The sequence below is a fragment of the Pristiophorus japonicus genome, chromosome 3 (assembly GCF_044704955.1).
Source record: "Pristiophorus japonicus isolate sPriJap1 chromosome 3, sPriJap1.hap1, whole genome shotgun sequence".
Lineage (NCBI taxonomy): Eukaryota > Metazoa > Chordata > Chondrichthyes > Pristiophoridae > Pristiophorus > Pristiophorus japonicus.
In genome coordinates, this window is record NC_091979.1 from 97,248,287 (window position 1) to 97,271,978 (window position 23,692).

Sequence of the window (23,692 nt, forward strand, 5' to 3'; positions counted from 1 at the left end):
CTTCTTTAAGTTCAGGACCCTAGTCTCTGAATTAACTGTGTCACTCTCCATCTTAATGAAGAGTTCTACCATATTATGGTCACTCTTCCTTTAAGGGGCCTCGCATGACCAGATTGCTAATTTATCCTCTCTACCCAAGACCCAGTCTAGGATGGCTTGCTCTCTAGTTGGTTCCTCGAAATATTGGTTGAGGAACCAACTAGGAAACCATCCCTTATACACTCCAGGAAATCCTCCTCCACCGTATTGCTGCCAGTTTGGTTAGCCCAATCTATATGTAGATTAAAGTCACCCATGATAACTGCTGTACCTTATTGCACGCATCACTAATTTCCTGTTTGATGCTATTCCCAACCTCACTACTACTGTTTGGTGGTCTGTACACAACTCCCACTATTGTTTTCTGCCCTTTGGTGTTTCGCAGCTCTACGCATATAGATTCCACATCATCCAACCTAATGTCCTTCCTTACTATTGCATTAATCTCCTCTTTAACCAGTAACGCTACCCCACCTCCTTTTCCTTTCTGTCTATCCTTCCTGAATATTAAATATCCCTGGATGTTGAGTTCACAGCCTTGGTTAACCTAGAGCCATGTCTCCGTAATCCCAATTACATCATATCATAGCTATCTGCACAGTTAATTCATCCATCTTATTACAAATGCTCCTCACATTTAGACAGACTACAGGCTTATTTTTGTTAACACTCTTTTTTTTGTCCTTTTAGAATTATGTTGTAATGTGGCTCTTTTTGATTTTTTTCCCTTGATTTCTCTGCCCTCCACTCTTGTTTTTTTGCTTCTGCCCCCTTTTTACTTCCCTCTGCCTCCCTGCATAGATTCCCATCCCCCTGCCATATTAGTTTAAACCCTCCTCAACAGTACTAGCAAAACTCCACCTAGGATATCAGTTCAAGCCCTGCCCAGGTGCAGACTGTGTCCGGTTTGTACTTGTCCCACCTCCCCCAGAATTGGTTCCAATGTCCCAGGAATTTGAATCCCTCCCCCTTGCACCACTCCTCAAGCCACGTATTCATCTGAACTATCCTGCTATTTCTACTCTGACTAGCATGTGGCACTGGTAGCAATCCTGAGATTACTACCTTTTGAGATCCTACTTTTTAATTTAACTCCTAGCTCCCTAAATTGAACTTGTAGGACCTCATCCAGTTTTTTTTTTTTACCTATATCGTTGGTACCTATATGCACCACGACAGCTGGCTGTTCACCTTCCTCCTCCAGAATGTCCTGCAGCAGCTCCGAGACATCCTTGACCCTTGCACCAGGGAGGCAACATACCATCTTGGAGTCTCATTTACGCCCGCAGAAACGTCTATCGATTCCCCTTAGAATAGAATCCCCTATCACTATAGCTCTCCCACTCTCTTTTTCTTGCCCTCCTGTGCAGCAGAGCCACCCATGGTGCCATGAATTTGGCTGCTGCTGCCTTCCCCTGATGAGCCATCTCCCCCAACAGTACCCAAAACGGTATATCTGTTTTGGAGGGAGATGACTACAGGGGACCCCTGCACTACCTTCCTTCCCCTGCTCTTCCTGCTGGTCACCCATTCCCTATCTGCCTTTGTAACCTTTACCTGCGGTGTTACCAGCTCACTAAACATGCTATTCATGACATCCTCAGCATCGTGGATGCTCCAGAGTGAATCTATGTGCAGCTCCAGTGTCACAATATGGTCTGTCAGGAGCTGCAGCTGGACACACTTCCTGCACACAGAGTATTCGGGGACATTGGAAGCATCCCTGATTTCCTACATAGCACAGGAGGAGCATGACATGGGTCTTGGCTCTCCTGCCATGAATTAACCCTTAAATTAACTTAATTTGGCAACAATGCCAAAGGTTACCTACTGATTTTAAAAAAAAAAAAGAAAAAAAAGATAAAATACTCACCAATCCACCAGCCAATCACTTACCCGCTTAGCTGTGACATCATACTTCAATTTCTTTTTACTTCTTTCTTTACTTTCTGCCCCTGCTGCAGCTGGCCTCCTCCCGACTGCTGCTGTTCCAAGCTGCCGCTGCCCTTTTTTAATCCCGCGCCCGCTCCTCTCTCGCAATACTGGCCTCCTCCTGCAATGCTGGCCTTCTCCTTCACTTTGAGTGGTCTTGAGCTAGGGATTCCCAAGAGTTGGTGGGAATGTTACATTTTTTCAAGGAGGCTTTGAGGCTGTCCTTGAAGCATTTTCTCAACCCTCCTGGGACTCTAGAGGTAACAGCAGCTGATGAGGCAGGGGCAGAGATGGGCAATGTTATGGAGGTGGGAATAGGCGGTTTTAGTTATATCACGGGTATGTGGCCGGAAGCTCATTTCAGGGTCAAATATGAATCCTAGGTTGTCAATAGTCTGGTTGAGCCATAGACCGATGCTAGAGAGAGGGATAGGGTTGGTGGCTAGGGATCGCAGTTTGTGGCAGGGACCAAAGACACTGGCCTTCCCAATATTTAATTGGAGAAAATGTCTGCTCATCCAGTCCTGGATATCGGACAAACAGTCTAACAATAAGCTGTTTAAAAACCTCAGTCACACCTAATTCAAAAGGGTCTAACTTTTAATGGGTTATTTAACAGTGTAATTACTGCGGAAGAGCCAAAGTTTTCGTCATCTGTTTCCAAGATTTGAGAGACTTAACTGATTGCCGGCTGTGTGGGGGGTGGGTGTGCACATCACAGCCTGTGGAGGAGCAGTGAATGACCGATCATAACATTCGGATTCCACGTTAGACTTAATCCTTAAGTTGCGGTCAGTTTCATAGATGAAATGATGGTGAATGCCGTTCGTTCACTGTCCCCATGATCATAAATTCCAAGTCATGATTTTCCTCAAACTTCCCCAGCACTGATGTTAGGCTGACTGGCCTGTAGTTGCTGGGGTTATCCTTCCCCATTTTTAAACAGGGCTGCAACATTTCATTCCTCCAGTCCTCTGGCACTGCCCCCATATCCAAGGGAGATTGGAAGATTGTGGCCAGAGCCTCTGCAATTTCCACTGTTACTTCCCTCAGTAACCCAGGATGCATCCCATCTGGACCGGGTGACTTTTCTACTTTGAAGACTGCCAACCTTTTACTTACTTCCTTTTTATCTATTTTTATCCTATCTAATATTGCTACTTCCTCCTCCTTTCTTCTTCTTAGGCAGTCCCTTGGAGTCAAGGATGACTTGCTTCCACACTATAAATGAGTTCTCAGATGACTGATGAGTCAATGTGGGAACTAGTCTCTGTCACAGGTGGGGCAGACGGTGGTTGCAGGAACGGGTGGGTGGGGTGCTTGGGTTGCCGTGCGCTCCTTCCGCTGTCTACGCTCGGCATCTTCCCGGATTCTTCTCCTCCACTTTGAGCAGTCTTGGGGCCAGGGATTCCCAGGTGTCAGTGGGGATGTTGCACTTTTCAAGGACGCTTTGAGGGTGTCCTTGAAGCGTTTCTTCTGCCCATCTGGGGTCCGCTTGCCGTGTCGGAGTTCCGAGTAGAGCGCTTGTTTTGGGAGTCTCTTATCGGGCATGCGGATGATGTGGCCTGTCCAATGGAACTGATCGAGCCTGGTCAATGCTTCAATGCAAGGGGATGTTGGCCTGAGCGAGAAGACTGATGTTGGTGCGCCTATCCTGCCAATGGTTTTTCAGGATCTTGCGGAGGCAGCATTGGTGGTACTTCTCCAGTGCTTTGAGATGTCTGCTGTACATAATACATGTCTCTGAAGCATATAGGAGGGCGGGTATCACTACTGCTCTGTAGATCATGAGCTTTGTGCCGGTCTTCAAACACTCTTCCTCAGGCGACCGATGGCTGCACTGGCACACTGAAGGTGGTGTTGGACTTCATCATCGACATCTTCCCTTGTTGACCGTAGGCTCCCGAGGTATGGAAAATGGTCTACGTTGTCCAAGGCCTCGTCATGAATTTTGATGATCGGGGGCGGCAGTACTGTGTGGCGGGGGCAGGCTGATAGAGAACCTTTGCCTTACGGATGTTTAGTGTAAGGCCCATGCTCTCGTATGCTTCGGTGAAGGTATTGACGATGGCTTGGAGTTCGGCCTCTGAGTGTGCAAATGCAAGCATCGTCTGCGTACTGTAATTCGATGACCGAGAATGGGATGAACTTGGATCTGGACTGCAGGCGACGGAGGTTGAACAGTTTCCCGATTGTTCTGTAGATTAGCTCCACTCCAGCGGGGAGCTTGCTAAGGGTGATATGAAGCATTGCAACAAGGAAGACCGAGAAGAGTGTTGGTGCGATGACACAGCCTTGCTTGACCCCGGTCTGAATGTGAATTGGGTTTGTGGTGGATCCGATGGTCAGGATCACTGCTTGCATGTCATCTTGAAGCAGGCGGAGGATGGTGACAAACCTTTGAGGGCAACCAAATTTGAGGAGGCCATAATCCCTCACGGTTGACGGTGTCGAAAGCCAAAGTGAGGTCAACGAGGGTCATGTACCATTGGTGCTGTTCCCTGCGTTTGGATTTGCCGCGCGGTGAAGATCCTGTCCATTGTGCCCCTTAGTGGGCTGAATCCGCAATGCGACTATATGGGAGGAGCTCTTCAGCCAAAAGGAGAACGCAATTGAGGAGGATTCTTGCGATGACTTTCCCTGTGGCCGACAGCAGGGAATCTTCTCTGTAGTTACCGCAATCAGACTTGTCACCTTTCTCGACGATGGTCATGATTACGGCATCTGAGATGTCGTAGCATGCTCTCCTCCTTCCAGATAAGAGAAATTAGGTCATGTATTTGCACCAAAAGTGCTTCCCCACCACGTTTTAGTGCTTCATTGGGGATTCCATCTGCTCCCAAGGCCTTGTTGTTGTTCTTCAGTTGTCTGATGGCCTTTTCTACCTCATGCCGGGCTGGGGTTGCGCTGAGATGGTGGTGGGTAGCATGCTGCAGGATGGAGTCGAGGACACTCACGTCGAAGACAGAATCTCGGTTGAGAAGATCTTCGAAGTGTTCCTTCCAGCGGACACTGCGTTTCTCTCCTTGATGAGCACCTCTCCATGCTTGGTCAGCAGTGGGATAGGACCTTGGGTGCTTGGGCCTTAGGTGATCTTGATTGCGCTAAAGAATCCACGCACGTCGTGATTGTCGGCTAGTAGCTGGATCTCCTGCGCTTTCTCCACCCGCCATCTGTTCTTTAGGTCGAGATTTTTGTTGGACCTCGGACTTCAGATGTCTGTAGAGCTGCTTGCTTGTTCTCGAGTTGTGTTGCTGCTTCCAGTTCAAGAATGCCTTGCGCTTGCGGCTTATTAGCTCCTGGATCTCCTGGTTGTTCTCGTTGAACCAGTCTTGGTGTTTCCTGGTCGAGTGACCGAGCGTCTCTTCACAGGTGCTGATTATGGAGGCCTTGAGGGTAAGAGACCAGGCACTCTGTATTTGTTGTCCGGTTGGTAGCGAGGCGGTGGCTGAATAATGCTTTCTTAGCGGGGTTTGTGAGTGCTCCAACGTTGATCTTCCTGCGGCATTGTTTCTGTTGCTGTCGCTATTTTGGGGCTACATTGATGGAGATGGCAGAGCGGATTAGGCGGTGCTCCGTCCAGCAGTCATCAGCTGCTGTCATGGCGCGGGTGATGCCCACCTCCTTGCAGTCCCTCGCTCAGATGATGACGTAATCTTGCAGATGCAGTGCTTGGAGCGTGGGTGTTGCCATGAGGCCTTATACTTGTCGCTCTGACGGAACAAGGTGTTAGTTATGACAAGGCTATGTTCTAAGCATTTCGTCAGGAGGAGGGTACCGTTGGAATTAGATTTCCCTACCCCCTCTCTGCCGATCACATCTCCCCAGAGGTCTGTGTCCTTTCCAACTCTGCCGTTAAAGTCACCAAGGAGGATTAGCTTGTCGCCCGTTGAAACTTAGAACTGGGATTGTTCAAGCTGGAGTAGAATTCCTCTTTGGTCTCATCTGTAACTTCCAGGGTTGGGGCATACGCGCTGATGACTGTAGTGCACTGGTTCCGGGCTAGGGTGAGCCGAAGAGTCATGAGGCATTCATTTATCCCGCAAGGGGCGTCTCTGAGACGGCCAACTAGTTCATTTTTTATGGCGACGCCTACCCCATGGAGGCAGCGTTCTTTTTCTGGTTTACCTTTCCAGAAGGTGGTGTAACCATCGCCTTGTTCCTTGAGCTGGTTTTCCCCTGCCTGCCGGGTCTCGCTTAGGGCGGTGATGCCTACGTCGAAACATTTGAGTTCCCGGGCAACAATGGCGGTGCGACATTCCAGTCTGTTGCTGTTGGGGTTGTCCATGAGGGTCCTAACATTCCAGGTCCAGAACTTCATTTTAAAGGGTGGAAGATGCTTGTGCATGAGTTTTCTCAAAGTGAGGTGGCCACTGTACACCAGCTACCACACGGGCTTGACAGAGCAAGGTCTTGGTCCAATGGCAAGGGGATTCAAGACAATTGGAGTCCAGGCACTGCTGCTTGGGCCCAGTTTGTTCACACACACATACTCCTACTGTCTTCCTTCCACCTTTCCACAGGTCCTTTTTCCTTGGGATTCATTGCCTTGCTGTTGATCCATTCTGCTCCTTCCCTGGGCCTCGACCTCGCTGCTGGGCCCAGACCTTGCTCCACTCCTCCTGGCCCAGACCTTGCTTCGCTCCTGGGCCCCAACCTCCGCTCCGCTCCTCCTGGGCCCTGACCTCCGCTATGCTCCTCCTGGGCCCTGACCTCCGCTCCACGCCGTTCCTGGTTCCTGATCTCGCCGCTGGGCTTGTCCTCCGGTCACGTCGATTTTGTCGTCCTCATGAGGACAGCTCGCACAGTTTCCCTGCAGTGGCTAGTTTCTCTATGTCCCCAGCGTTGCTGCTGTTCCCACCCAGGTCGGCGCCACCTCCTCATCCTCCATTGCTACATTTGCAGCATCCTCTTCTCGAGTGAAGACAGATGCAAAATACTCATTTAGTACCTCAGCCATGTCCATTGCCTCCACAAGATCTCCCTTTTGGTGTTTAATCAGCCTAACCCTTCCTTTGACTGCTCTTTTTCTATTTATGACTTCTATAAAAGTCCTTTGAGTTCTCTTTTATTTTAGCCACTAATCTACTCTCATACACTCATTTTGTTCCACTATTCCCTTTTTTAGATCTTCTCTGTACTTTCTATATTCAGACGTACAGTTAATTTCTCCAATTTTGCATTGAAAATAACACTTCACACTGCTCGCCTGGCAACTGTAGGCCAAGTGCCATCACCAGACTTTGGCAGCTCACTCCATAAAACTATCTTGCTTTTCTCAGGAATTCAGTTGAGGTTGCTTGGATTAAGAAAATAATATTTATTTGAGATGAATTTATCTGAGAACTGAGGACACCAGCTTTTGTCCTAAATGTTGTAGGGATATGCATTATGTAAAGTGAATGAGATCAGATCTGTGTTTAATTGATTCAACCATATTTTTATTATAATTAAAATATTATTGAAACTTCTATTGGGATTAGAACATGCATCGCAATTACTAACAACAGTGCTAGCTGTTTATTAGCAACTGAAGCAAATAAATATATAAATTTGCTTTTCTTTTTAAAGGCACTACGGGTGATGGGTAAAATCATGCGGGAATGTTGGTATGCCAATGGAGCAGCGCGACTGACAGCACTTCGCATCAAGAAAACCCTCTCTCAACTAAGTGAGCAGGAACAGTGAGCATCCAGTGGTCATTATGCTACCTCACAACTACCAAGCAGCCAAACCTCAGTATTGAGAAGTTGCTCCTGCAAATAATTGAGGACCAGGTACTGGTACTGTCAGTATTCATATTTACAAAGGTGAAATAGTGACCAGTCTGAATGAAGATTGGTTAATAAATGCCAAAAAATGTGATTGGCCAGGTTAGTTAAACAAAGTAGCCACAACATTTGACTCTTGTCAACATAAAACAAATTTCTGCAGTTAATAATTGGTATGAAAGGAATTTTTACACTGAGCACATTGATTTTGGTTTTAGCAAATGTACAACCAATAAACACACGTGTAGGCCAACTAGCTTCTCGGTCAATTAGCTGGTTTGATTAAATTATTTCTAACTTTTTTGATGTGATATTGTACCATGAAAGCAAGTATGAAATGATACAAAGCTTCTGATTGTGATGTAAGAGCATTGTAATTGTTACTTAAAAATATCTGTTTCCATTGAGAATAATACTTTTGTCGTGAAACAAAATGTAATACCTGTGTTACATCATTTAAATGAGCAAGTGAGTCAAACTTTTAATGTCATTTTAATGTAATGTGAGTTGATAACTTAACAGTTAATGCATCAAGATTAATCTATGGATGATCACTATTGATTGCACACACAGGCCATTGCTGAAATCAGGACTGTTCAAATTCTAAACAATGCAGTTTATTCTCAATGTTCTATTGGAATGCAAAACTGAAATGTGGCAGATACTTTCTGGTATTGGAAAGTTTTAGTCCAGAATTTAGCCTATTCTGGTAAGATAAACTGAGAAGCATAAAAAATTTACAATATTAGAACTCTGGTTATAATTGTGATAGAGGGTTAACATCTTGTACACGTCATTTTATTGCTGCTTGATCAATATATCAAAGTACATAAATAAACCATAATAAGATACACTTGCTCTTCTTCGGTAAAAAAAATTCTGTTTGAAAGACTTTTGAGATTCTCCCAGATTTTTAAGATAAAGGGCTCAATTTTCCCCAGTTATCTGTGCCGTTTTTATGGCGTGCACTGCTTTTTTTGGCAAAAATTAAAATATCCAAGTTTCCCCAAAGTTTCTGCACCAACGTAACTCAGCTGGTTACGATTTTTAGTTTTTTTTTGCGTCATGGGGGCGTAACCTGATGTCTGCGCCAGTTTTTCACATTTAAGCAAGTTTGGCCAACTTACATTTTTCCTAGGACGGCGTATGTGACCACTCCCATAAAACCTCTGGGCACTTAGGAAAACCCAGCGCACATTTAAAAAATTGACGCAGAAAGATGCCATTGTTTTTAGGCAAGTTTGAGGGAGTCAAGAAGGCAAAGAATATGCATCATGAAGCTTAATTTTTTTAAGTCAAAAGGGAGAAAATGGAAGTCTAATGCAATTCTTTAATTTTTTGATTTTTTTTTCGAAAGTACTATGCCACCACCGACCGTCTCCTCACTGGGCTCGAGGGTCGGAGATTCTGCCAGCAGAATCGCTACCTCACCCGGACACGGGCTCGGGGCTCGGCTTCAAAAGAAGCGGTGGGGGTGAGGGTGAGATGCAAGCTGAACTGAAGGGATGAGAACCCTTCGTCTGTACTGCAGCTTGAAAAGAAGCCCGGGAGCTGGGGTGGATCCCGAACCCCTGTGTCCGGGCAAGGGAGCAATTCTGCCGGCCGATGCTCCGACCCCGGTGAGGAGACATTCAGTGGTGGGGTGGTACTTCGAAAAAAATCAAAAATTAAAGAATTGCATTAGACTTTGTTTCTTTATTGAATGCCTAGCTTCCCGTTCTAAGCAAGCCTATTGCGCATGCGCAGACCCGGGTGTGGTCCATACTAGGGCATCGACCTTGGGGAGAGAGAGAGGAAAGAAGGTGTGAGTGCTTTGTCCTGCTGTTTTGAGCTTCTTACAAAGCTGCAATTAAATTATGGGGGCAATATTGACAATGCCATACCTCGTGCAAGCCTTCTGCATGATTGTGCTGTAGAGAAGATTGATTTGGCATCATCACCTGAGGAACCTCAGAGCACTACAGAATGATGGACAGGAGGTCTTGCCCACATCGGATATATCGAGTCAGGCGTTCATACCTGCACCTGAGTGATGCAAACCTGTTTAGAAGGCTGCATTTCCACAAAGAAGTTGTAACCGAGATCTGAGAGTTAATAAAAGCAGACCTGCAACCTAGAAGCGTCAGGAGGACTGCTTTGTCAATTGAAGTAAAGGTTACAGCTGCACTTTCATTCTATGCATCTGGATCATTCCAGTCCACAACTGGGGATTTGTGCGCCATTTCTCAACATGCAACACATACCTGCATTCGGCAGGTGACTGCTGCACTATATGCCTGGAGGAATGACTACATAAAGTTCCCCATGACTGCCCAGGCAATGCATGACATGACTGTGGGCTTCTCCAGGATTGCTGGCTTCCCAAAGGTACAGGGCTGCATTGATTGTATCCACATCACCTTGCGAGCACCTTTGAAGGATTCCGAGATGTACAGGAACAGAAAAGGCTTACACTCTGTGAATGTGCAGCTTGTCTGTGACGACATGCATCGTATCATTGCAGTTGATGTGAGATACCCTGGGAGTACCCATGATGTGTTCATCCTAAGTGAGTGTGCTATATCTGCCATGTTTCAGCAGCAGCCAGAAGGGCAGAGCTGGTTGCTGGGAGACAAAGGATACGGCCTTGCCACCTGGCTCATGATGCCCCTACATGTAACCCAGACAGAAGCTGAGCGGAATACAACATGTTGCGACATGCAGCATAATAGAGAGGACCATTGGCATCTTGAAACAGCATTTCCGATTCTTGGATCATTCCGGAGGCTACTTATAATACTCCCCTGAGATTGCCGGTCAGTTCACTGTCTGCTGCATGCTGCACAACTTAACCACCATGAGGCAGCAGCAGCAGCTGGTAGTAGAAGACCCACCTGAGGTGAGAGTGGCAGATGACCAGGAGGATGAGGCCGAGGAAACTATGCAACTACCTGAACCTGGAGGAGGGCAGGTTGTCGTGCCCCTTTAACGATTGCTGGAGCGCCTTGCACCAGCAGCTTATCCGTGAACGCTTTGCTGCCTGAAGGCTCAGTGGCAACTATTCCAAATGGACCATGTTTTTAGGGTTAGGGTTATGGTTTTGACCTGTTCCATAATGTGTTGTGTTAATGGAACAAATAATGGGAAATGATTCAGTTATAAATTAAAGTATATTTTATTCAAAAGTTTAACACTTGTTTGAACTTAACTTAACTTCAATAAAAATATTCTTGTATTAAACTTTAAAGTTTTCAATTAAGATCACTTACAAACTTTTAAACTTGTAAATTTACATAACTTACAAAAAACTTTCAAGTTGAGAACAGCTACCACAATAACAACAATAATAATAACAATAACAGCAAAGAAAGGCTGCACCCATCTCTCCGCCACCTTATTCTAAGACTGCCTGCTGCGCTTGGTCTTGGTGACTCCACCCCTGCCCGCAGCCAGTGGCGCAGCATTTCTCAGGTTGGTACCAAGCTTATTCTTTCGAGCATCTCTGGTAATGTGCACTTCTTGGATGGGGGTGCTTGGCAGGTGGTAATATGGAAGGCCCGGCTTGGGTCTCTTCAGAGGCTGGTCTAGGGATTGGAGTGGGAGTGGCAGTTGATTCCATCAGTGGCCACAAGGTCTGAGCGTGTTCCCTTATTGCAGCAGCTAACTCCGACATTCCCTCCTTCATGTGCCCCGACAGTGTCTGAACTACCTGCAACATTCCCTCCCTCATGTGCCCGGAGAGTGTTCCCATTTCTCGTGAGCGTTGTTACTTCTCCCGACAGTTCCGATACTACTTCACCCACCCCACTGATGGTGTCCAGGAGTGATCGTGTAAGGTCAATGCTCTCCGCACTCATTGCCATCATCTGAACCACATCTGTTACATCCTGCACCACAGGAGAGTGCTGGCGAGCTCTCCTTCCCTCCTCACCCTGAGTGTGGCTCGCTGTATCCCACTGGGACCTGTAGCCTTGGACTGTGAAACCATGAAATGTCTCAACACTCGTATCATTCAGGAAAGTGGCTGGCACCTCAATGGGCGGCACCAGACCACCACCAGAGTAAACACAATGGTGGGGGCTTCATCTTCCCCCTGCCCCTGCCCCTCACCCTCATGCTCTTGGTCTGGAAAGTGGGATTGAAAGATGTTCTCTTCAGGCTCGTCTGCATATGAATCATCTTCTACATTGGCTTCAGCCTCGTCAGGGTTGGCCTCAAGTTTTGCAAAATATAACAGAACAGACAAATGGTTAGCAATGGAGGAGGAGGCAGGGTGGCATGAGTAGGCGCACACAGCGCAGGTAGCAGGCTCACTTGAAGGAGCACGATGAATGATAACACATTGCATCACCCGAAGCGTAGCTGATGGAGACATCCCCATGAACCGAAGTATGGCTAGCCCGTGCAGTACTTAACATTTAGCAAAGCCAGACTGTGGAATTTGCAGGACTTGCCCTCACCCTCGAGTGTGGGCCCAGCTTGTGCAGTGATTGCTTTTCTCCAGGCAGGACCCATCAAAGCAGCGACCCTGTCTTCCAAGTGTGTCAGTGGGTGCAGATTTGCCGGGCCCCCTCCTGTTCGAGTTCTCTCTTTGTTGTGTGCCACCTTCTGCTGAAAAAATGAAAATATAACTTAGAGAGGGTGTCATTCTGCTTGGTGGAAAAAACAGATGGCTACATTTACAATTGCAATTCCAGTGAATAAATGAAAATATTACTTGCGCTAACTACTAGATCAAGGTCCTGCCACTTTTTGCACTGGCCTCCAGACTTCTGGATGGTCACCATTGCACAGTAATCTTGTGCCAGTTGGTTCCAGCTTTTCTTCATTTCTTTTGGTGAAAATTTTATGTGACCTCTGCTGGTGACCAGCTCATGCCATCTGCCCTCAATCACAGTAACTAGTGTCTTCCTCGTGAGAATTTCTTGGTCCTTGAGCTGCATTACATGTTGTAGCTCCAATTTTTCCACTGAGAATTAAAGTTCTCACAGTTCTCACACACAACTGGTTCCTTTAAAAATGGCCGAATGCAGACCGGGAGGTGTACTGGACATGCGCACCCATAGCAGTCATGTCAAAAACATCATTTTTTTTTCGTGCGTGCACAGAAGGAGAGGGGGGGGGGGGCATCGTCTTTTCGGTGCAGACATTAGGTTCCACATCCCCAAAGCTAAAGAACAAGCGCCAATTAAAAAAAAATTAAAACAGGGAAACTTTCAAATTATTTTTTTGGTGTAGTGTGGCCCAAAAAAAAAACGGGCATAACTCGTGATATACGCAATAAAACGACATTGGGGAAAATTGAGCTCATAATGTATATCAATTTTTTTTCCCCCTACTAACATTTCCTCGACAACAAAGCAACCTCACACATCTTGCCTTTACCATTTTATCATAAAGCCACAAGACTGTGTGCATGAGTGGTTCGAAACAAATCCCCAGTCTAATTTTGTGCCTCTCTTAAAGAATTGTCAGCTGGAACATCTTGTGATGGCTGCTGAGATTGGGAAAATATGTGCACAAAAGTTTGGGCCAAATTATAAATCTTAGTGTTTCTATTGTAATGTTTTTAATATCACAGGTATCCTATATGATGTATCATCCAGCAATCAATTAGTTATCTTGAACCTGTTTTCTCAGGCCAAGCTGTTCTTACCTGTTCCTGATGGCCCTTTTAATCAAGCACATACTGTAGCTTCAAATAAACAAAATATGTAATTTAAACAAATCTTTTAGGGTGTTTATTGGAATGAGCATCTATTTGCATATGTGAATTTAAAGAGCAAGCCAGAGCTATTTTAGATATGGACTAAGGCAAACATGTAACTTGATTCGATAGGGCAGTGGGTGAAACAAAATTGATTCCATGAGTGAACATAATTGGGTAGAGTTTCCACTAATTTACACTAGTTTTATCAACGCAAGGGTGAAATTGGCTGAACCAGCGCAAAAGATCACGGAAACTCAAGCGTAGGTGTAATGTATGCACCTGTGAGTATGCTCACAGATTTGTTGAGCTGTTGATGAGAGGTGGGCGCTGGAGGGACTGGAGTGCATCATCAACCCCGGCAACCAAATTTTAATTTGATTTTATCTATTTAAAGTTTAATTGGTTTATTGTGCCGGGTTTTAGTGCCCCCTCCCCCTTTAGCCATGGGGTACTTGTAAAATATGTGTTTTTTAGTGCCCTAAAAAAAAATGGGACACTTGTTTGAAAATGTTTGGAATGCCCCCCCTTTAAAGGGAGCACTTGATCTAATTGATTTTCTGTTTACAACAAAATAGTTGTAGAGCTGTTGAGTTGGGAATGGCTTATAAGGCCAGTCTCATGATGTTCACAAGACTCAATAAAACCCCAGCCAGTTGGGTTCAGGGGATCCACAATGAGGCTGGTGCTTGTGAGCCTGGTGGATGAATTGGTAATGTGTAATGTGATAAACCTTTGCTAATAAACCAACTAGTTCTTAATAGTAATGTGTTGCTATGAATTCTTAAGTAAAGAACCCATGAAGCAAATGCATTACAGAAGCCATTGTTTTCAGTACCAGCCACAAACTCTGTTCCCCAGCCACTGACTTCATCCTTCTCCCCAACTCCTGTCTAAGGCTGAACCAGACTGTCCACAACCTTGGTGTCATATTTTTGTCCTGAAATCAGCTTTCAACCATATACCTGCAGTATAACTAAGACCGCCTATTTCTAATGAGACATTAAACCAAGGGCCTCAAGTATTTATAACCTATATTAATGACTTGGAAGAAGGGACCCAGTGTAATGTAGCCAAGTTTATTGATGTAACAAAGATGGGTGGGAAAGCAAATTGTGATGAGGACACACACAATCTGCAAAGGGATATAGACAGGCTAATTTGGCGGATGAAATATAATGTCAGAAAATGTGAGGTTATCCACTTTGGTGAAAAAAATAGAAAAGCAAATTATAATTTAAATGGAGAAAAATTGCAAAGTGCTGTAGTACAGAGGAACCTGGAGGCCCTTGTGCATGAAACACACAAAGTTAGTATGCAGGTACAGCAAGTAATCAGGAAGGCAAATGGAATGTTGGCCTTTAGTGCAAGGGGGATGGAGTATAAAAGCAGAGAAGTTCTGCTACAGCTGTGCAGGGTATTGGTGAGGCCACACCTAGAGTACTGCGGACAGTTTTGGTCTCCTTATTTAAGGAGGGGCTATACTTGCATTGGAGGCAGTTCAGAGAAGGTTCACTAAGTTGATTCCTGAGATGAAGGGGTTGACTTATGAAGAAAGATTGAGTAGGTTGGGCCTCTGCTCGTTGGAGTTTAGGTGATCTTACTGAAACATATAAGATACTGAGGGGTCTCGATAAGGTAGATGCAGAGAGGATGTTTCCCCTTGTGGGGGAATCTAGAACTAGGGGGCATAGTTTCAGAATGAGGGGCCGCCCATTTAAAACTGAAATGAGATGGAGTTTCTTCTCTGAGAATTGTAAATCTATGGAATTCTCTGCCCCAGAGAGCTGTAGAGGCTGGATCATTGAATATATTTAAGGTGGAGATAAACGGAGTGAAGGGTGATGGGGAGCGGGCGGGGAAGTGGAGCTGAGCCCAAGATCAGATCAGCCATGATTTATTGAATGGCGGAGCAGGCTCGAGGGGCCAAATGGCCTACTCCTGCTCCTCTTTCTTATGTTCTTATATGCTTACCCGTGCGAATGTCCTTCCTTCGGTGATGCGGAGGATCTGTCAAGTGAAATCTTGATCGATCAGAAAAACTGGTTTTCGGTGCATGAGCATTGTGCGTCGAAAACCGGCTTTTGCGAGGCCTCGCCGGGTCTGTACGTATTCCTGTATTCCATACGGACCCGGTGAGGGCGGGATTTTACCCCTACTTATTATAGCAAAATATGTCAATCGGTCAACACTTATGGGCAAAGTTTTGCTTAGATTGGATTCATTTGGATTGGTACAGCATCTGTAGTACAGAAATAGTTAAGTCTCGGCTAGATACTCTGTTGGAGAAATATGCTAATATGTTTGCGGACTCATACGAGGGCATCAAGGGATACAATGCACATATTCGGATTAGGTTAGATGTCAAGCCTATTTTTTGTAGACTAAGGCCGGTACCATATGCATTAAAATCACAGATTGAACGAGAGCTTGACAAGTTGGAGAAAAATTGAGTTTTAGTGAAGACTGGTAGAAGTGACTGGGCCACCCCGTTTAGTTGTGGCTCTAAAGGCAAACAAAATGGTATGGCTCTGTGGGAATTATAAAATTATCCTGAATCGAACAGTTGATGATGAACAGTACCCTTTACTGACATCACAGGACCTGTAAGCAGAACTGGCAGTCGCCAAAATCTTCTCAAAACTGGATCTCTCCCACGCCTATGCTCAACTCAACATTGACAAGGATAGTTAGCACTATCTGACAGTCAGCACACACAGGTTTATATTCATACACTAAGTTGCCCTATGATATCAAGTCCTCGCCAAAGATATTTCAGGCTACCATGAATCAGATCTTGCAGGGAATGAATCACTGTTTATGCAATCATGATGATGTGTTGATAGCCACCAGCACAGAGAGGGAAAACCTGGAAATCCTAGAAGAAGTATTCAGATGGTTCAATGACCATAATCTGAAGCTGAAGAGGAGTAAATGTGCATTCATACAGTGAGGTAGTTTATCTAGGATTGTGGGTTTATGAAAATGGTCTCCAACCAGCTAAAGAGAACGTGCAAGCCAGCATGATGGCTCCGGAACCGAAAAACATTGCTGAATTATGATCCATTTTAGGCATGGTACATTATTATGCTCCTCGTCTTCCTGGACTAGCAACGGTGCTCACACTGCTCCATGATTTATTAAAGAAAGGGCTGTGTTGGATATAGGACAAAGACGAACAGAATGCATACGACACATGCAAGCGATGCTTGAGCAGTAGTGCTCTTCTCGTCCATTATAATCTGACTCGTGAACTAAGACTAGCATGTGATGCCTCTGGGTATGGTGCAGGAGCAGTGATCAGAAATGTTATAGAAATGTACAGCGCAGATGGAGGCCATTTCGGCTCATCGTGTCTACGCCGTCCAACAAAGAGCCACACGGCCCTCGATCAGCAGCCCTGAAGGTTACATAAAAAACAATGAACAATGGCAGAAAGGTAAAGAGCATCCGACCCAACCAGTCCGCCCCACACAACTGTGACACCCCTTGCACAGCAACATTCTACACTCCACCCCCAACTAGAGCCATGCGATCTCCTGGGAGAGGCAAAAAAACAGATAAAAACCCAGGCCAATTGGGGAAAAAATCTGGAAAAATTCCTCCCCGATCTATCCAGGTGATCAAAATTAGTCCAGGAGACAACTCTGGCCGTATTAGATTCCCTGAAGTACTCACCATCGTATATGCACCAGCCAACAAGAAATTATCCAGTCTAATCCCACTTACCAGCTCGAGGTCCATAACCCTGCAGATCACGGCACTTCAAGTTCCCATCCAAGCACCCTTTAACTGTGGTGAGGGTTTCTCCATCCACAAACCTTCCAGGCAGTGAGCTCCAGACCCCCACAATCCTCTGCGTGAAGAACCTTCCTCTCAAATTCCCTCTGAACCTTCCACCAACCATCGTAAAACTATGCCCTCTCGTAATTGACCCCTCCACCAAGGGAAATAGACCCTTGCTGTCCTCTTTATTCAGGCCCCTTAGAATTTGAGACGTCTCCTCTCAGCCTCCTCTGTTCCAATGAGAACAAACCCAACCTATCCAATCTGTCCTCATAGCTAAGATTCTCCATTATGAGGCAGTATCCTAGTAAATCTCCTCTGCACCCTCTCTAGTGCAATCACGTCCTTCCTATAATACGGTGACCAGAACTGCATGCAGTGTTCCAGCTGTGGTCTAACCAGAGTATTATACAATTTAAGCATAACCTCCCTACTCTTATATTCTAAGCCTTGGCCAATAAAGGCAAGCATTCCATATGCTTTCTTAACCACCTTATCCACCTGGCCTACTACTTTCAGGGATCTGTGGACAAGTACGCCAAGGTCCCTTTGTTCATCTACACTTCTAAGCGGCCTACCGTTTAATGTGTATACCCTTTCCTTATGAGCCCTTCCCAAGTTTATTACCTCATACTTCTCCGAATTAAATTCCATTTGCCACTGTTCTGCCCACCTGACCAGTAGATTGATATCCTCCTACAGTCCATGACTTTCCTCTTCATTATCAACCACACAGCCAATTTTAGTGTCATCTGCAAACTTCTTAATCATACTCGCTATAATCCAAATCTAGTTCATTGATTTATACCACAAAAAGCAAGGGACCCAATACTGAGCCCTGTGGAACCCCACTGGACATATCCTTCCAGTCATCAAAACATCCATCAACCATTACTCTTTGATTCCTATCTCTAAGCCAATTTTGGATCCAACTTGTCATTTTGCCCTGGATCCCATGGGCTTTAACCTTCGTGACCAGTCTACCACGTGGGACCTTATCAAGAGCTTTGCTAAAGTTCATATACACTACATCATGAGCACTACCTTATTGACCCTCCTGGTTACCTCCTCGAAAAATTCAATAAGGTTAGTCAAACACAATCTTCCCTTAACAAATCTGTGCTGACTCTCCCTAATTAATCCTTGCCTTTCTAAATGTAGATTTATCCTGTCTTTCAGGATTTTTTCCGACCGCTGAGGTTAGGCTGACAGGCCTGTAATTACTCGGCCTATCCCTTTCTCCCTTTTTAAACAAGGCTACCACATTAGCAGTCCTCCAGTCCTCCAATCCTCTGGCACCATGTCCAAATACAATGATGGTCAAGGCCTCTGCTATTTCCTCTTTTACTTCGCTCAACAGCCTGGGATGCATTTCATCCAGACCTGGTGACTTATCTACTTTCAAAGCTGCTAAATCCCTTAGTACCTCCTCTCTCACTGTTTATTTCATTCAGAATTTCACACTCCTCCTTGATAGCAGTATCTGCATTGCCCCTTTCTTTTGTGAAAACAGATGTAAATTATTCATTAAGAACAATACCAACATCTTCTGCCTCTGAGAATGTGAATAGAAGAGTTGTGAATGTGTCAGTTGAAAAGGATCATGGGAAGATAGCTAAAAGAAAATGTCAAGCTGAGATATTTGCAATGTCGACACAAAAAGTGGTTACTCAGAGTTGTGGTCAAACACGAGTTACGCGAAAAAGCAAAGTCAGGCATGAGTCAGACGCGGGGCTGCTATAACCAGCCATAAAATAGGGAAATGGTATGTAAATCGAAACTATAAACACATCCCTGGAGCCCGCCCTATTTGGAGAGTTGTTAGCCTGCAATTGGGTATGCTATGGGGGAAGTCGACCAATGATTGTATAAACTGAGTGTCACTCAAATATGTTCTGCTGTAACAATGTATAAATATTGAGCTTTTGTACTGTTACGGAACTTGTCAAGAGAGAGGTGGACAGGCTCAAATCGAGGGTGTTCCCTTTATCTTAACAGATCCCGGCTGGAGAATCTCTAATAAAGGTCTTATGTTGCTAAGACTAAAAGTGTTCGTGTGTCAGTGAATTCGCTGAAACAGATTGAAGGGAAAAGAATCCAATATCTACATTTGGTGTCAGAAGTGGGATCTCAATGGACAACTGCTGAAAACTTGCGAATTAAGAGCCAGACTAGCCTTGGACGAGACGAGAGGAAAATGGCCACTAGAGTAAGTATAATTTCAATACTGCTCCAGTTTCCTCCGGTTTCAAAAGTCTGAGGAAAGTTTATCCACTCGCTGGTTCTCAGGTGGTGTCTGAACGAGATCCAGGTCAATCTGGCGAACACTTTCTAAACTTAGGAAATAAGTGTCCAAGTCAGGTGTGACGTCGATCTTGTATATCACTTGGTCCGCCTAGGCTCTGGGTAAGATAACTGAAACCACCACGGGGCGACGTGGGGACAATTAGGACTAATTAGGACCCTGATCCAATGTGCGGCAACATGAGGATGGGTAATTTAGATAAAACTACGAATTCCCTGAAAGGTCATGGATCCAAAAATTAATAGGAAAGAAGAGAGACTCTTGTGAACGTCTGTTTTAAATGAGAAATGCTTGTATGATTTTTACTGTGGATAAGGAAGCTTGTGTAGGAAACGGGGGAGTTGTGGTTTGTTTTAGCTCCACCCACTTTTTCAAACAGTGAAAGTTTTTTTTAACCCTTCATAGTGTTGTCCTGTATGTGGGAAGTTTAAGAGTGTGAACCTTATTGAATTACGTATATTCGGATGATAAGTTACGGAGCCAGGAAATGCACAAAGGATAGGTTTGTTGAGTAAAAAAAAAAAATATATGGTCCCGGTGGTTAAAAAAGGATTTAATAGCCAAATGGAGACAGTACTGTCAAAAGCTGAAAGATGAATCCCTTCTGTCAAGCTGGCGGGAAAATGCCACTAAACTAGGATTCTCCTTGACAGAAGGAGGACATGTTAAAACTGTAGACGTCTTAGAGTGCGCGCACGAGAAACGTACTAAGAGTTCCCCTGGGACCTCTGAGAAGGGTATCGATAGACTACGTAGTCGAATGGTTGGCTTTGCGTTGACCGAGGCTGATGATGAAATTGATGAATGGATACAGCCGCGCCCAACGGCGCCTCCTGCAGCCTCTGACCCTTTGTCACAGCCTCCTTCCCATCCCCCTCCACCTTATACTCCGGCGAGAGGAGTTAAAGATAAATGTAACCCCACACCAACGAAGCGACAAGCCCAAACGAACTCCTCATCCTCTGATAGCGATTCAGATCCCCAGTTCACAGGCAATATAGCTGAAAGGACTAGATCTCACACTCGGAAGGGCAGAACTATATCTCGACATCACAGACAGTCCCGTAAATCCTCGAGTCAAACTACCAGTCCCAGTTGTGAACAGCATAGCAGACACTCCCGCCGATCGAGACGCGGAGGTGCCGAGCAGTCAGACAGCTCCGAACCATCCTCCGACCTAGAAATGCTTTCCAAGATTGACACCCCCATCCCAAAGCCCCGACACCAATTCCCAGTCTGACCAATGTCAAACCCTGATGTACAACAAGCTGCAAACCACCCCACCATAGATGTCTATGTGCCCTGGAAACCGAACGAAATTATGGCCCTTCTGGCTACCATACCAGATCGAAAAAAATAACCTGTCAAGTTTATAGATCATCTTCGAACTACTATTTCAGTTTATAATGCAGAATCAAAAGACTTGTGGTCCTTAGTGCAGCAGGCCCTGAGCCCGACTGAACATGTCCGGTTCTTAGAAAATTTGGGGCGAGCCACCCATAATGCATTAGTGACTGCTCACCCTAATAATGCCCAGGATCGCCTAAATGCTATCTTTAATGCTCTCAGCAAGAACCTTCAGAAGCCCATCAGTATGTCAGCAATATTAGAAACTAAACCCAAACGAGAAGAAACTGCCGATGAATTCATGGGAAGATTTATTGAAATATACGGAGGTCAATCAGGAGATAATGCCTTCAGGGCAGGGGATAATTCACCTCAATTCTGCGCTATCGTACTTCAGTGCCTGCCCTATTCGATTGCTATCCGGACAAATAATATGAATTGGGCAGATAACAGTAAAGCCCAGATGGAAAGGGCGGTTAAATATTATTGGCAGGAAAAGAAAGGAGAGGGGGGAGGTGCGCCCCCAACCCGGGTCAAGACTGAATACGTGACTAGAAAGGAAGAGCCGCCTCGGGTGGAAGGACCAAAACCCGACCCAAGGGGATACCAGATGGAACCGTAGTTTTGCGTGCAGGGTTGGGTGGATAAACAGGGATACGGTTATACCAAACACCCAAATGGCCCGGGCCCTGCTAATTACGGACCGCCCTATTGTCCCCGGCCTGATATGGGAAGAGGTCGGGGCTGGGAAAGATGAGATGGATGCTTTAATTGTGGGCAAGAAGGACATTGGAGTAGAGAATGTCCCTCCCGTCGGCACGAAAGAGGAAGAGGAGGGGGGCAAGGGGGGAGAGAACGGGGATCTTACACTAACTTCTCCCAGAACAACCCCTTTGGCCAACCGTCTCCCGATTACGTAGCTTGATTGTACAGAGAACCTCCCCGGATGACGAACCAATTTGCCAGTTTCCAGTCCCTAGCACGGCTAAACAAATGCGACAGTGGTTGGGGATGATCAATTACTGCAGATCCTGGATCCCTAATGTTGCCCTGATGACTAAGCACCTCACCCCGTATACAAATAAGGAAGGCAGCTTTGAAATAAAAACCGCAGACGTCCAAGCCTTTAAGGAACTAAAGCCAGCCCTGCTGCAAGCTCCGGCTTTGGGCCAGCCCCTCTATGACCGGCCCTTTCAACTGTATTGTACAATCCTGAAAGACTGTGCTACCGTTGTCTTAACACCTCTCACTCCGTAGCTGTCCTCCTGAGCCAACTGCAGACTCGACACCTTACCATGGCCAGGCAAAGCAGATATGAGATCTACCTACTGAATAATCCTAAGCTGACCTTTCAGCACTGTACTGCCATTAATCCGGCCTGTTTTCTTACTGAGCCACCCCAAGATGAGGAAGAACCCAGTCATGATTGTTTATCTTTAATTCAAGAGGCCTCATCGGTCAGGGAAGATTTAGTTGACGTACCAATGGAAGACCCAGACTGTATTATGTATGTTGACGGAAGTTCTTCTATTAATCCAGAAAGTGCACGAATCTCAGGATACGCCATAGTAAACCAGGAAAATCAGGTCTTGGAATCTGCCGCCTTTGAAACCGCCTATACCGCCCAACAAGCTGAACTATTCGCCCTCACCCGAGCCTGTATCTTGGCCAAAGACCTCAAAGTCAATATCTATACCGACTCTAGGTATGCCTTTGGGGTAGCCCATGATTTCGGACAATTATGGAAAAATAGGGGATTCCTAACCTCACAGGGGAATGAGATATCCCATAGGCAACTAGTATCTGATTTGTTGCAAGCCCTCATGCTCCCCAAGCGCATTGCCATTGTCAAGTGTACCGCCCACACCACCGGAAAGTCTCCGGTTGACATAGGAAACCGCTGTGCTGACAGAAAGGCTAAACAGGCCTCTTGCGGACAACAAATGGTGGTGCCTAGAATGATGAGTCAAACTAAAAATCCTGCCAAGGATAAGTTAGCCTCGGAAAAACCAATGCCAACCATCCAAGATGTCATTAAAGCACAGGAGGACGCTCCTGAAAAAGATAAACTGTTGTGGAAAGATTATGGATGTACTTATGACAATGTTTCTAAACTCTGGACCACTCCCGCAGAACAGACTTGCATGTCTGACGAGTTGGCTCTATGGGTTATTGAATGTATGCATTTTGCTACTCATTGTGGAGCAAGGACCACGAGTGACACACTTTTGGCTACTTGTTGGCACCCTAGACTCCAGGCGCTCGCCCAGAACATCAGTAGCCATTGCCTGGTTTGCCAGCAACATAATCCAGGGAAGGGAGTCCCCTGTGATTGGGGTAAGACGCCCCTACCAGAAGGTCCCTTTGAGACATTGCAGTTGGACTACATTGAGTTGCAAAAAGTTCAGTGTTACAAATATGTGTTAGTAATAGTAGATGTGTTTAGCAGATGGATTGAAGCCTACCCTACCCTGGACAATAAGGCTCAAACTGTTGTTAAGGTGTTAATGAGGGAAATTATTCCTAGATATGGTATCCCAGCTCGACTGATGACCAACTATGTTCTTTCTCTGACTCAGGCTCTGCGACTAGCTCACAACCAGGTTCGAGAGGCTCATCTTGACCTCCCAGTTTTACCCGAATCGTCCCTCGTGGCACCAGGGAAGTATGTCCTGAATAAGAAATGGATTCGAAAGGGACTAGAGCCACAATGGGAGGGGCCTTTTCAGGTGTTACTCACTACCCCCACCGCAGCTAAGGTTGAAGGGAGAAGTGCCTGGGTTCACCTGCACCACTGTAAACTTATTACTTCATAATGAGCCTATC

General features: G+C 45.7%; 1 protein-coding gene across 1 annotated transcript in view; it reads left to right on the forward strand.

Moving 5' to 3' along the window:
* LOC139254225 (TGF-beta receptor type-1-like) overlaps window positions 1–23,692 on the forward strand; it is a 101,826-nt gene that overhangs the window by 73,479 nt on the left and 4,655 nt on the right. Inside the window, exons 9-10 of the mRNA XM_070873656.1 lie at window positions 7,543–7,655; window positions 9,100–9,216. Of these exons, the coding sequence (XP_070729757.1) occupies window positions 7,543–7,655; window positions 9,100–9,216 (230 nt within the window). The remainder of the gene's footprint in view (window positions 1–7,542; window positions 7,656–9,099; window positions 9,217–23,692) is intronic.